The sequence below is a fragment of the Sciurus vulgaris genome (assembly GCF_902686455.1).
Source record: "Sciurus vulgaris genome assembly, chromosome: 1".
In the NCBI taxonomy this organism is placed as follows: Eukaryota; Metazoa; Chordata; class Mammalia; order Rodentia; family Sciuridae; genus Sciurus; species Sciurus vulgaris.
The window spans coordinates 176,367,336-176,382,040 of NC_136461.1; the positions used below are offsets into that span (position 1 = coordinate 176,367,336).

General features: G+C 39.4%; 1 protein-coding gene across 5 annotated transcripts in view; it reads right to left on the reverse strand.

Moving 5' to 3' along the window:
- The window catches only part of RRM2B (ribonucleotide reductase regulatory TP53 inducible subunit M2B), a 33,644-nt gene extending 25,577 nt beyond the window's left edge, over window positions 1-8,067 (reverse strand). For 2 of the 5 annotated variants that reach the window (XM_079108193.1, XM_079108192.1), the window contains exon 1: window positions 7,901-8,066. In XM_079108193.1, the coding sequence (XP_078964319.1) occupies window positions 7,901-7,948 (48 nt within the window). In that variant the 5' untranslated portion in view covers window positions 7,949-8,066. Of the gene's footprint in view, window positions 1-7,900 lie in introns of all 5 variants that reach the window. The other 3 variants (XM_079108195.1, XM_079108194.1, XM_079108197.1) reach the window with 3 other exon arrangements.
- Between the last annotated feature and the right edge of the window lie 6,638 nt (window positions 8,068-14,705).

Sequence of the window (14,705 nt, forward strand, 5' to 3'; positions counted from 1 at the left end):
AGTATCTTCTATCAAAAGGAACTTCTGCACGTGAAATAGAGAATGGTTGGAGAGACTTAAAAAATGAGGTACTCAAATATAACTGAGATTAGCTAGAACTGAGGCCCAAATGAAAAAGCAGAGATTTACACTCAACAGGTATTTTCAACCTGTTTTGATCTATATTGTTCTTCCTTTAGTTCATCTAGACTATGCTTTTATTATCATGTTGGAGCATTGTGATACTACTCTGCAGTCTTCTTTTTGCTATGTAATTTATCACAGAGGTACAGAAATCGATTCAGGGCTGGACATCTCTATCTACTCCATTTGCTATAGAGTGCACATAGAGTTGGGAATGAAACCACAAACAGTAACGTTTGGCACCAACCATCCTAATCCTGAATGGGATCTTTTACACACTGATACATAATTGATCAGTGTCAGGATACATAAAACTGCTGAGTATACCTTTATATTGAAATGAAAGCCATGTTTGTATATACATTATTCCATTCTATCCTCATAAAATGTGGATTTTGCAATGTGGAAGAGAGGATATGTAAGCTTTGAACTGCACTAGAGATGACATAGTGCTTATTTCATGGTGTACATTTTAATACAATATAGGAGGTTCAAGTAGGGCTCTTTCGGGTGCCCTCTGTTGACCTATGCTAAGAATCCATATTTTAGAAGAGCTCATTTTTAACAACTCACCTTTACTGAGTTTTCCAAATGTTTCAATCTAAATTTCATACAGCTTTCTTTTCATACTTGTACTTTATTAGTTTACATAATATTTAATTAAACTGCAAGTATTAAAATACATGTACAATTGACATAAATAGAATTGGAATTTAAGAAAACTGGTCCTAAGTTATGACTCAGACAGTGAAAACAGAAGTTTGTGGGTACATGAAAGAGCAGCCTACTGCTAGCTATGTGCATTCTACAGCTCATGAGTATCTATATACTTTACAAAGCTGACTAATCAACAGAATTGGTTAACAGCTAGTTGATCAAGAGAACGTCTGATAAATACACAAAGACACGGCTTGCTAAGTTTGTTCAACTTTCATCTATACCCCAATTCAAAAAGTGGGTTCATCAAAAGTCTCATAATTCCACTGACTAACTTTATAATCTTATAAATATTAATTTAAATAAAATTATGCTAATAGTCAAAAAAGGATTCCATCAAGTGGTTACACTTATGATTTTGTTTGGGAAAAGGGTCCAGGTGTTAAAGTCCATGGAAATATAAATATTATGGTTTGGATCTGGAATGTCCCCCAAGGCTCTGGTGTTGAAAGCATGATTCTCAATGCAGCAAGGTTCAGAGGTGGGGCTTTTAGATAATGATTAGGTCATGCAGGCTTGGACCTCATCAGTGGATTAATCTTACTGATGACTAAATGCACTACTAAGAGCTTTTGCTGAGTAAATCATGGTTGGAGGCAGTAAATCACTAGGGGCATGGCCTTTGGGATTATATCTGACCCTGAGCCACCTCTTTGCTTCCCAGCTGCCATGAGCCAAGTAGCTTCATTCTGCCATGCCCTTCCACCATGATGCTTCTGCAATTGACCATGGACTGAGACCTCTGAAACCATGAGCCAAAAATCAATCTTTCCTCTTCTAAGTTTCTCTTGTCAGGTGTTTTAGTCACAGCAATGAAAAACTAAGACAGTAAATATATATAGATTTTGCCATAGCTATTTTCCTATAACCACTTTTTTTTTTTTTTTTTTTTTTTTTTGGTATCAGGAATTGAATCCAGGGGTGCTAATCACTGAGTCACATCCTCAAACCCTTTTTTGTTTGGTTTTTGTTTGTTTGTTTGTTTGTTTTGGGGAGGTGGTAAATTAGGATTGTCCTCAGGGGCATTTGACCACTGAGCCACATCCCCAGCCCTATTTTGTATTTTATCTAGAGACAGAGTCTCACTGAGGTACTTAGTGCCTCACTTTTGCTGAAGCTGGTTTTGAACTCTTGATCCTCCTGCCTCAGCCTCCTGAGCTGTCGGGATCACAGGCATGTGCCACTGCGCCTGGCATCCTCAACCCTTTTTATTTTTTATTATGAGACAGGGCTCAGTAAGTTGCTGAGGCTGACTTAGAATTTGTGATCCTCCTGCCTCAGCCTCCAGTGCCACTAGGATTACAGGCATGTGCCCAGGTACCTGTAACCACTTTGATACAACTGTTTTGATACTTTATCTCAGTGTCATTATTCTGATAAAACAAAAAATTAGCTGTTTTTAAAATATGTACTCCATCTCTAAATTTGATCTGAGTTTAGGCTGAATATGTCTAAACTTTTTTGTATTTTCATTAAATAGAAATTAAGAAGTTTTTGGAGCAGGTCAATGTGGCCTACTTTGATATACAACACTTTGGCATCCCGCCTATAACATGAAAACTATTGGGAGCCACTGAAGGTTTTTAACCAGACAAGTAACATACCTGGATCTGTATTCTAAGAACTCTTGTAGAAATGTGGGTAGTTTTGTAGAGAAATTGGAGGTGGGAAAAATAATTTAAAATTTATTGCACTACCCATCTCTTGCCTAAATAAGAATAACAAACGAAAGTAGTAACACACACACACACACACACACACACACAATTAAGAGATATTCTACAGAATTCTTGCTAAAAATCTTCAGCAATTGCATGATAAACAAGAAATAAGAGGTACAGAGAAGCTGCTCAATATCTAAAGAAAAACTGAATAAATCAGAAAAATCCCTTGCTTCTCACACTGAATGTTTCACAAAACTTAAACTAGCTTGTCCAACAACCCAAGTAACAACCATAAGTAGTAGACACAGAAGTCTCCATAAAGTTAACTTTGTCAATAAAAAAGAGAATGAATTCAGTTTCAAGGTGACCAGTAGGCTGCTAAAAATATAACACTATGGCACAGGAGTGATGAAGATCCTATTAATGGTTGCCAAGGGAATGGATGTGATTATCCAGTGAGACTGTATAGAGAACAGCAAGACAGGCAAAGATGAAGCCTTAAAGAGCAGATGGAAGAAGGGGAATCAGCTGGGATGAAAACAGACTCAAATGAATGTAGGACAAACAAAAGCAAAGCAGAGGTCATCGCTCTGATTTGACTAAAGCTAAGGGTTCACAGACAAGAGAAATTTCCTAAAGGATACAGAATATGGATGTCAACTAAGAGCTAAATTTGTGAGCCAAAGATCTGCAAACATCTGGGGGCCCAGAGGCTCATGCTCCAACTCGCTCCACTTGTTCTCAATGCCCAGATGCTGACACTCATTGTGGGCTACATTTGGACTACAACTGTGAACAGTCATAGAAGTGAATGGAATTAAGACAGAGTGACATTAGGAAGATTAATCGCATGTAGAACGGATTAGAAAAGAAAAAAAAAAAACTAGATTTTGCTACCAACTAAGATAATAATTTTAGCAATTGAAATGAAGACCTAAATTAAGAAGTAGAATTTGCCATGAAAAAAGTTACTTCTGTACTTTGCTGGCCTGAAAAAATTGGCTTCTGTGAGTATGTGTGTGAAAATGGAGACATTAAGGTGAGCTTGTATTGTGGGGAGTGACATCAAAGCACTAGCTTAATGAAAGATTGACCTGGCAATAATAAATGGAATTGAACATCAGGTAAGATTAGAAGTAGAGAGACAATTAAGTTGTAGCTACACAAGTGTGAAGTAATGAAAATTTTTTCTATACTTTTTTTATTGGTGCATTATAGTTCCACATAATGGGATCTGTTGCTACATATTTGCACATGCACAAATATAACAATATAATTTGACCCAATATCACTCCCCAGCACTTCACCCCTCCCTCCCCACCTCCCTCTCTTTGGTCCCTGCCCTTTATTGATCTCCCTTTGATTTTCATGAGGTCCAACCCACCTTTCTTTTCCATTTTCATCTCTTCCTTTTGAAAGAAAATATATAACCCTTGACTTTTGGAGTTTAACTCATTTCACTTAATATAATGATCTCTAGTTTCATCCATTTTCCTTGAAATGACAGTTTCATATTTCATATGGCTGAACAAAACTCCATTGTGTATATATAACACACTCTCTTTATCCTTTCATCTGTTGATGGACATCTAGGCTGGTTCCATACTTTGACCAGTGTGAATTGTGCTGCCATAAACATGTAAAGTGATGACAATTTAAAATGCAGTTCAGCAGGAGGCATTCCTTACCAATATTCCACTGCCTTTTGCAAACTATCACCCAGTTTCTTTTGCCTTAGTTTCTGGTCTTCTAGTATGAAGCGGTGCCTGAGCATGCCCGGACAAGATTGCCCAGCAATGGCAAGGAACTGGTGGAGGGGCACAGACACATTAACACAGAGAATGTAAATTAGTGTAAGCACTATGAAAATCAGTATGGAGATTCCTCAAAAGACTAGGAATGGAACTGAAATAGGAATTTAGTAATACAGAACAATAAAAAAATACTGAATCTCAAAAGAGAAGGGCCCATGAGCCTTTGGAATGCAGGAAATACCTAGGAACCTCAGGAATACAAAGCAAAAAACCCAGACCACACCCTTGGGGCACACACCCTTGACCCCATGAACTTAAATGCAAAAAGTAGCATGAAGGCAAAGTACAAGTGCTAGAAAAACTGGCACAAGATTGTGCAACTTGGCCCTGGCTCTACCACTAGTTCAGCCCCTAGCTACTGTCCCTCTATAAATAGCACCACAAACCTAGGGGTTGCTGTCTCCCTCTGGAGATGGCCACATTCTTCCTTGAATGTATGTATTCCTTGGTTTACTCCCAAAGCTTCTCATTTTCAGGACAGCTGCAATTCTTCCCTCGAGAGTGTTTCTTTCTTTCTTTCTTTTGAAAATTTAGTAGTTTTTTTATCTTCAGTTTGTTTTAAATTTTTAAATGTTTTAATGACAGTAGAATGTACTTTGATACATCATATATAATGGAGTATAATTTCTCATTTTTCTGGTTATACATGATGTAGAATCTCACCGGTTATAAAGTTATATATGTTCTTAGGGTAATAATGTCTGATTCATTCTACTACCCTTCCTCTCCCCTTGCCCCCCTCCCCTCCCTTCACTCTCCTTTACCTAATCTACATTAACTCAATTCTTCTCAACCCCCGCCAATTGTGAATTTCATCCATATCAGAGAAAACATTCCAGGAGGATGTAGGGGAAAAGGTATACTCATAAATTGCTGGTGGAACTGCAAATTGGTGCAATCATTATGGAAAACAGTATGAAGATTTCTCAGAAAACTTGGAATGGAACCACCATTTGACCCAGCTATCCCACTTCTTGGTTTATACCCAAAAGACTTAAAATCAGCATACTATAGTGTTGCAGCCACATCAGTGTTTATAGCAGCTCAATTCACAACAGCTAAACTATGGGACCAATCTAGACGTCCTTCAACAGATGCATGAACACTATATATATATATATATATACATACATATATATAATGGAATATTACTCAGCCTTAAAAAAAGAATGAAATTATGGCATTTGCCGATAAATAGATGAAGGTGGAGAATATCATGCTAAGCAAAATAAGCCAATCCCAAAAAACCAAAAGCCAAATGTTTTCTCTGATATTTCTTTCTTTATCCCAAAAGACTTCTCTCATTCTCAAGATGGTCTACCCTTGAACATGTATTCCTTCCTAAATAAAATTCTGTGCCTGTACTGATGCGTGTTGAAATTCTTTTCTGTGGCATAGGTCAAGGACCCTGCTTGTCCTGAGTTGAATAGTCCCTTCTCTGGGAATTTCTCAGGACCATTTTCCAGAGATATTTTTCCCCTGGTGACAGAAACACCATAAGACTCAACTACAGCACTTGGTATTTATCTTAAGGAAGTCAGCATATGACAAAGACCATGCACACCCCTGATTATAGCAATGCAATTCACAATAGCCAAGTCATGGAATCAGTCTAAGTGTCTGCTAACAGATGAATGGAGAAAACAAATGTGGTATATATATAAACAACGGAGTTTTATTCAACTACAAAGAAAAATGAAATTGCATTTCTAGGAAAATGACTGGAACTAGAGAGCATAATGTTAAGCAAAATAAGCCAGACTCAAAGTCAAAGGTCATATATTTTCTTTCATATGTAGAAGTTAGAAAAAAGGGGGAAAAAATGGATATCTTTAAAATTGAAGAGACCTGGGGGGTCACGGGAGGGAGAAGGGAAGCTCAATGAGAAGTATTTGGGAATGAAATGGATCAAATTATGTTATATGCATGTATAAATATGTCACAATGAACTGTGGGTACTTAACCACTCAGCTGCATCCCCAGCCCTTTTTATTTTTTATTTTGAGACAGGTTCTCACTAATTTGCTTAAGGCCTCACTAAATTGTTGAAGCTGATCTTGAACTTGTAATCCTCCTGCCTTAGCCTCCCAAATCGCTGGGACTACAGGCATACATAATAAACATGCCCAGAGGTGTACTAAGATCACCAGAGTGCTTGCTATAAATGCAGACTTAGACTGACCCTAACAGACTTTGATTTACTAGATCTGGAGTGTGGGCCCAGTAATTAACATTTTTACAAAGTACTCAGGGGACTAATGAAGAAGGCCCATGTGACACTATCGCATCTAGAGAAACAAGGCACTTAAGGCATCTTTGTATATCAATTTAAAAACTTTTGTACTAAAATACTCAACAAAATTCATTCTAGATATAAAATTCAGCCTCTGTCTTTGTAATGAAAAAGTTAACTTCCAGCTGGGCAAGGTATTGCTCCTCTGTAATCCCAGCTAATCAGGGGGCACTAGCAAGATAATTGCAAATTAAAAAAAAAAAAAAAAATCACACAGCCCAGGTGTTAGGTCAGCATGACTACTGGTGCCATTAGCAAAACACCAAAGTTCTCCCAGGAGTGGAGAATGTATTTGGTTCAAGAGATATTTACAGTTTGCTAATTACAAATGTTTGCAAAATCAAAATAAAATAAAATCTCACACTTGGAATCTACAACTTTGTAAAAGGGCTAAGCTGCGAGTTGAGACTTTCATGTTCCCTCCATATCATTACAAGTCCACACAGAAACAGGTTCAAGTACAATAAGTATTTCTCTAATTTCAAATGGTTTAGAAGTATTTGCAAAGAAAAATGACGGATGCAAATTATAGAGCAACAATTTAAACTACCATACAACTCTACAATCTACTAAATCCCAGTTTATTTGCTGTGTTTTGCATACTTTTATTAGCATAGAAGAAGAGAGGATGAACGAGTTCTTGGGTTTATTAAGTATCTACAACTTTCATGGCTCTTTGCATAAAGCACTTACTCGTTTCTCTGTGAGGGAAGTATCACTTCCACTGTTTAAAGAGAAACTGGCACTCCAAAGATACGCAGTCTCGGTCTGAGTCAATCTGGCCTCCTCATCTAATTTTTTTTTCGTTGTTATGAAGATTTCCCGTCCCCTTTTCACCGGTCAACTCCACCCCGTCCATCTGCGTCAATTCCCAAACGCGTTTTCCAAACCTTTTTAACCACCCGGGGATGCTACGCATTTCTGCAGTACATCCGCCACAGTCCCTTCCTTGCCTCAGCCTCCGGGCCAGGGTTCCAGAACAAGGGAGAGTGAAGACAGAAAAACAAAGGGTTGCGCCTCTCCCAGCCTGAAGCCTCGGAGCGTTGCCCTTGGCTGGCCCCAGAGCAGAGCGGCCGGGCGGAGAAGAAACCCGGCTCCCTTCTCACCCCTCCCGGGAACGACCTCCCGGTCGCTCCGCGAGGGCGCGCCGCAGGCCTGCACCGGGTTTCTAACAGCAATGAATAGAATTCCCCAAAGCGGTCCTGCCATTTGCAGGTTGCAGCCGCAACCTGTCATGCAAAGGTTTGGCGTGACTGCCGGACGGAGGATGAAGCTACAGCAGCATTTACCTCATCCTGCTCGGGCCTGGCCGCTTCCGGCCTTTCCGGGTCGCCCATCGCGCAGACTCAGCCAGAGCTGCCGGAGCGCGGCAGGCCAGCACCCAACTAGGACAGGTTACAGCTGGCCCGCGGGTCGGCCGAACCCGCCCCTCTACGCTGACTGGGGACACTGAGCGGAGCCGCCTACGTCGGCCGACCCCGCCTCACTCCGCAGAGCCGGGCCCGCCCCCTGCGTCGGGGACCGCCCCCACCCCCCGGCCGGCGAGCCAGCCCCGCCCCACTCCACTGAGTGGCCCCGCCCCTCCGCCTGCCGCCTGAGGGCTTCTCCACGGCATCGGTCTGTATTGTAGGTCCTGTCCCGCTCTGAGGGTCACCCCCTGCTTAGGTCGGTTTCCACTCCGCCTCGGGGCTCCACCCGCCATCTCTGGTCCCACCTCACTAAACTGGCCTCACCTCCCACCTGCCCACTGAAGGACTCAAAGTGCGCCGCTGGACCACGCCCGCTTCTCCGGGCCACGCCCCCTCTTGCCCGGCCCCCCAATCCTCTGCGGGCTGCCAGCTGCACTCGGCCCGCCCCCAGTCTCCTCACCTGCTGGATGCCCAGCATGCCAGGTCGAGGGTCCACAGCTAGTCCTCCTGGTACCCAGGAACTCGGTAGGTTGCGCTGACTGGGCCAGTCCTGAGAGACGGCCCAGTGGCTACAGGGCGGCGCACCGTGGGAGGCGTAAAGAACGCGCTGGTTGGTGGGAGTCTGTGGGGCTGGGGGCGCGTTAAAAAGTTAATGTGAAAAAAAGTTGACTTTGTTTTGCATTTCAGCGACCGTAAAGAGGAAGTGGTTGCGGAGGAAGTATGTGTGAACTCGGCTTGAGAACAAGGAGAGGAAAAAAACTACTAAATCAGGGCAGTATTTTGAAATCGTTTCAACTATTAATAATATTGAACTTTCAGAAAATGCCAGGACCTGTACCAGGCATCTTATTGCAAATTCCCTTATGTAATGGTCAGAACATGTCTGCCAGGTAGATATTGCAACTTCCCTCCCATCACAGACGAAGAAACTGAGCCTTAGGATAAATAACTAAGTCTAATCCAGCTAAAAAGCAGGACTCCAGAGTCTCCTTACTGCATGCCCTTTTCAAAGCCAACACACTAAGGGGTGGAGAGGGCAGCTCTTCCGTGTATTGCAAGGACAATAGATGGTGGCTACTGACCGTGACAGCAATTTGGTTGAGTTACCAATCATTGCTCTCACTTATCTAAAGATAACTACAACAGAAAGAAAAAATAGTTTGGTCTTACATAAATAAGGTGAAAGAGATTTAAGTAGATTGAAGCAGAAATGTGTGCACCTGTTTTGTGAATAGCTATCTGAAGTATGGTAAAGTAGGATAGAAATTTTATGTGAACTTTGAAAATAGCTGAAAGCCCCTTCTAAAGCCTAGCTTAGAATGGGGGAAGAAAACCTTTCTTAAAAGCAACTAGTCGAGATTAAATGTTGGGTGAAAATTTTTATGTATATTAACTTTAAATAATAATCACATCAATTTTATTAGAAAATGGAGATGTAGGCCCCATGGCAAATAAATTAAAAGGAAGGATTCATTCATTTAATTAAGGTTATCAAATAATGTCTCCTATGTGCCAAGCATCAGGTTAGGTTATTAAAAATACAAAAATGAATAAAATCAGTGAAAACATGAATCAAGAAACCATATCATCATGGGCATGAATTCTAGTTCCCTTATTTATTAGCTTTTTCCTTGGGCAAGTTACTTAACCTGTTTGAGACTCAGTTTCCTCATCTATAGGCTAAGAATAATAATTTCTTCCTTGTAAGGTTGCTGTGTGAATTTAATGATATCTCGCTACTAGTTAGGCCAACCAAGAGATCAAGGAACAGAAAGACTCAAATTAAGATGTTGAGTCACAGTTCATTAGTTTTTTTTTTGTTGTTGTTGTTGTTGTTGTTTGTTTGTTTGCTTAATTTTAAAGAAGGTGACATTGACTTAAAGGGAAACTAGGATTTTTTTTTTTTTAGTACTGGGGGTTTAACTCATGGATGCTCAAACCCTGAACCACATTCCCAACCTGTTTTATTTTTGAGACAGGGTCTTGCTAAATTGCCTTGGGCCTTGCTGATTTTCTGAGCCTGGCTTTGAATTTATGATTGAGGCTACCAAGCTACTGGGATTACAGTCGTGCATCATGCACCTGGCTGGAAATTAGGATTTTTAGAATAATTTATCCCTATTTAAAGACAAATTGCCCTACATTTTAACAGCTACATACAAAAAAGTTATAAAATTGTTCCTGAGCATGGTGGTCCACACCTGTAATCCCAGCTACTCAGGAAACTGAGGCAAGAGGATTGCCAGCCTAAGCAACTTAGCAACACCCAGTCTCTAAATAAATAAATAAATAAATAAAAGTTTTAAACGAGCTAGGGATATAGCTCAGTGGTAGAGTGTCCCTATGTTCAATCCCCAGTACATAAAAACAAAACAAAACAAAAAAACTTGCTTTTGCAATGATAAACAACAAAAGCCCTCCAGATAAGATATGCAAGGACTTTTTGTTGTGTGTGTGTGTGTATGTGAAAATAGAGCAAAATGATCTGGAATATAAAGAGTTAAATGAATATGACACTCACTAACAGAGAAAGGTATTTTAACAGAGCCAATATTTTCCCCCATTCTATCTTCATTTGATGTTCATTCAAATATATCATTACTTTTACTTTTTAAAAAAGTAATTTTAGTTGGAGATGGACACAATACCTTTTTTCTATTTATTTATTTTTATGTGGTGCTGAGGATTAAACCAATGCCTCACACATGCTAGGTAAGCGCTCTATCACTGAGCCACAACCCCAGCCCTCATTACTTTTTAAAAGAAAAAATAAATGATAAGTGTTGGAGGGGATATATACATTTAACTTGACTTAAACATTATACAATGCATAGATGTATCAAAACATCACACAAAGCTGGGCACTGTGATGCACACCTATAATCCCAGCAGCTTGGGAGGCTGAGGCAGGAGGATCGCAAGTTCAAAGCCAGCCTCAGCAAAAATGAGGCACTAAGCAACTCAGTGAGACTGTCGCTAAATAAAATACAAAATAGAACTGGGGAGGTGGCTCAGTGGTTGAGTGCCCCCGAGTTCAATCCCCAGTACCAAAACACAAAATAAAACAAAATAGCACCCAAGACCCCATTAATATATGTATATATATGTGTGTGTGTGTGTGTGTGTGTATATATATATATATATATAAAATGTTCAAGTTTTATGTATCAGTTTAAAAATCAAAACAATTTTTAAATTTTTTATTTGTTTTAGTTATACATGACAGTAAAATGCACTTGATACATCATATATAATGGAGTATAATTTCTCATTCTTCTGGTTGTACATGATGTAGAATCCCACTAGTCATATAGTTATATATGTACAAAGGGTAATAATGTCTGATTCATTCTACTCTCCTTCCTACCCTCATACCCCCTCCCCTCCCTTCATTCCCCTCTACCTAATCCCTTTTTTATAGTGAATTAGTATCTGCATATCAGAGAAAACATTCAGCCTTTGGTTTTTCGGAATTGGCTTATTTTGCTTAGCATGATATTCTCTAGCTCTGTCCATTTACCAGCAAATACCATAATTTCATTTTTCTTTAAGGCTGAGTAATATTCCATATATACCACATTTTTTTTATCCATTCATCTGTTGAAGGGCATTTAAGTTGGTTCCATAGTTTAGCTTTTATAAATTGAGCTGCTTTAAACATTGATGTGGCTGCAACATTGTAATATGCTGATTTTAAGTCCTTTGGATTATAAACCAAGGAGTGGGATAGCTGGATCTAATGGTGGTTTCATTCCAAGTTTTCTGAGGAATCTCCATACTGCTTTCCAGAGTGGTTGCACCAACTTGCAGTCCCACCAGCAGTGTATGAGTGTACTTTTCCCCCTACATCTTTGCCACCATTTATTGTTATTTGTATTCTTCATAATTGCCATTCTGACTGGGGTGAGAAGGAATCTCAGTGTCGTTTTAATTTGCATTTCTCTAATTACTAAAGATGTTGAACATTTTTCATATATTTGTTGATCAATCATATTTCTTCTGTGATGTGTCTGTTCAGTTCCTTAGCCTGTTTATCGATTGGCTTTTTTTTTTTTTTAAATCAAAGACACTTTTAAAATGAAGAAAAAAGAAAAAAGTAATATGCTTGTGCATGCATACCAGTTTCTTTATGTACATTTAAGATTTGGGAAAGGGAAAATGAAAGAATAGAGAAAACTATATCATTAGTAGTCAAGATATAATAGAACTCAATTGTAGTAGAATCTAATTGAGAATGTATTCTTGGTCTGCATGAACATAGTTCTGGAATAAAACAGGAGATTCCCTTTTTAATAGGCACTTCCTGTCTGCTACTGGAACACATCAATTTTATCTTCGGTCTCCATTTTTAATTGTGTAGGTGTGTCTGTTTCATTGTCCATCACTCTAATCTGGTCATTCTTCATTGACAAACCTTGTCATTCACAATAGGCTTTCACTAGCTTACTAAGCAGCATGTGCCTCTTAAAAACTGCACCACAGAACTCTACAGCCCCACCACCTTCAAATTAGTATGATCATAGTTCTCAGTCTTGACTCCTTCCTTGGGTTTTTTTTGTCAGCTATGACCAGTACCAGAGTCTCTTCAGCTGCTGCTTCACAAAAGAGGTACAAAGTCAACATCTAATAAGAATATATGCAGTACCCTATTAAGTCAATTTAAAACACAGTAAGGGGAAAGAGATGGAGCAGGCTAAGGGACTGGTGGGGAATGGAAGGATCATAGTATCTGAATCTTTTTTTTTTTTTTTCAAAGTGTCTGAATCTTGGTGTTACTGTTCATGTTCTATCTTTAATAACTCAGACTTTGTTATTGCTGGTATAATTGTGAGGACCAGAGTTGAGGACAAACAAGAGCATTCAGCCGACAGAAGGCGATGCCAACACATTCTTGCTCTTGTGGAGAGATAGAGGAATAAGTATGCCTGGTCACAGCTTGCCATAAATTAGCCTGGTAAACAGCTATGGGTTGTATCCGTTTCCTAGGCAGAGCTCATGTGGGACAGAATGGAATTCACCAGTGATTGGTTGATTTAGGGGTAGTATTTGTCAATCTGGAAGTGACATGATTTTTACCTTATGAATATTTTAGGTACTGGGTTAGTTCAGCAGTAGAATGCTTGCCTAGTATGTGTGAGGCCCCTCGGTTTGATCCCCAGCCCCTAGTTTGAAAAAAACAAAAAAAAGATTTGGTGCTTCTAGCCCATTTTGTCTACTAATGGCACTCTAATTTGTCCCATTTTTAATATCTGCATTCAACACAGACATGTTGCACTTATTCTGTCTTTAACATGCTTCGAAGATTAATAACTTATTTACTATCTGCAGTTAATACATTTGATGGATCTCGGTATGTTTCACAAGCTATTAGCTCCCGTATTTACTGTGCTAGTTTTCCACTGCTATGATAAAATACCTGAGAGAAACAACTAAAGGAGGAAAGGTTTATTTTGACTCATGGTTTCAGAGGTTTCAGTTGACTCCATTGTTTTTGGACCAGTGGTGAGGAAGAACATTGTGGCAGAGAATATGTGGTAGAGCAAAGGTAGAGGAGGAGGAGTCAGGGGTCCCAGTGACCTAACTTCCTTCCACTAGATCCCATCTCCTAAAGATTCCACCACTTCCCAGTAGTGCCGCAGGCTGTCAACCAAGTCTTTAGCGTGTACACCTTTGGGAGACATTTAAGATCCAAACCATAACACATTTCTTTCAATTTCTATAGCAGTATTGAATATTCATAAATAACACATCAAAAACACATTACAATGCTTATAATAATATAGACAGTATATATTTCCCCCAGATGTTTAAAGTTATTGTGAGAACAAATATAAAAATTAAATGTGTAACCAAAAGATCTCTGGGAATAAGAGGATCCTACATCTTTATATAGTCTTTATTGGCATGTAGTATTTTCCAAAAAAGGGTCACAGCCATATTTAGACCCACAAATTATTCCAGAACTTTGACACACATTTCTTTGAAAAGGTGAACTTTAATACCCTTCTCTTTGAATATGGATTGTCATTAGTGACTAGCTTCTATTAAATAGAATATGTGACTTTCAAGTCCAATTCATAAAAGTCCTGACACAAAATAACACCTCTGCTTTAAAGGAAAATAAGGTAGTTTATTTTGAGCCAGAAATGAGTGACCTTGGCCCAGGAGTTGCCCTGAAAGAATGTTCCAAAGAAAAAGAAGCTGTAAGAACTTTAAGAGACATAGAACCAAGGCAGTCATGAATCAGTGAATCCAGTGGTGAGGCACTACATAGGGAAAGTGGGAAAAGTCTGGTCATTGGACTGAGATGATACCTTTCTGCATTTGTAGAAGATTTGTTAAGTCACGGGTATATCCTGTGAAGCTATGGATAAAGAGGTCAAACATACAAGAATGTTCGATCAGATCCAAAAAGTCAGGAGTAATATCTTGATTTTTCAAAGGCCCCAAGTAGCCCCTGCCTCATAAACCTCCCAGTACTTGCTTGTCATCTTGTTTCCTCCTGAGGTGTCCCTCTAGTACTTGCTAAAGAGTTCTATTGTAATGAGCTTCTTTGGAAATGCTTAATTTCACAAAGTGCAATCGACAACTTTTGCTTGGTTCTCTCTCTCTTTGGGGAAGTTTGCCCTTTTAACCTAGATACCATACTAGAGGAAACCAAAACCTATCCCAGAGAGAATGACCA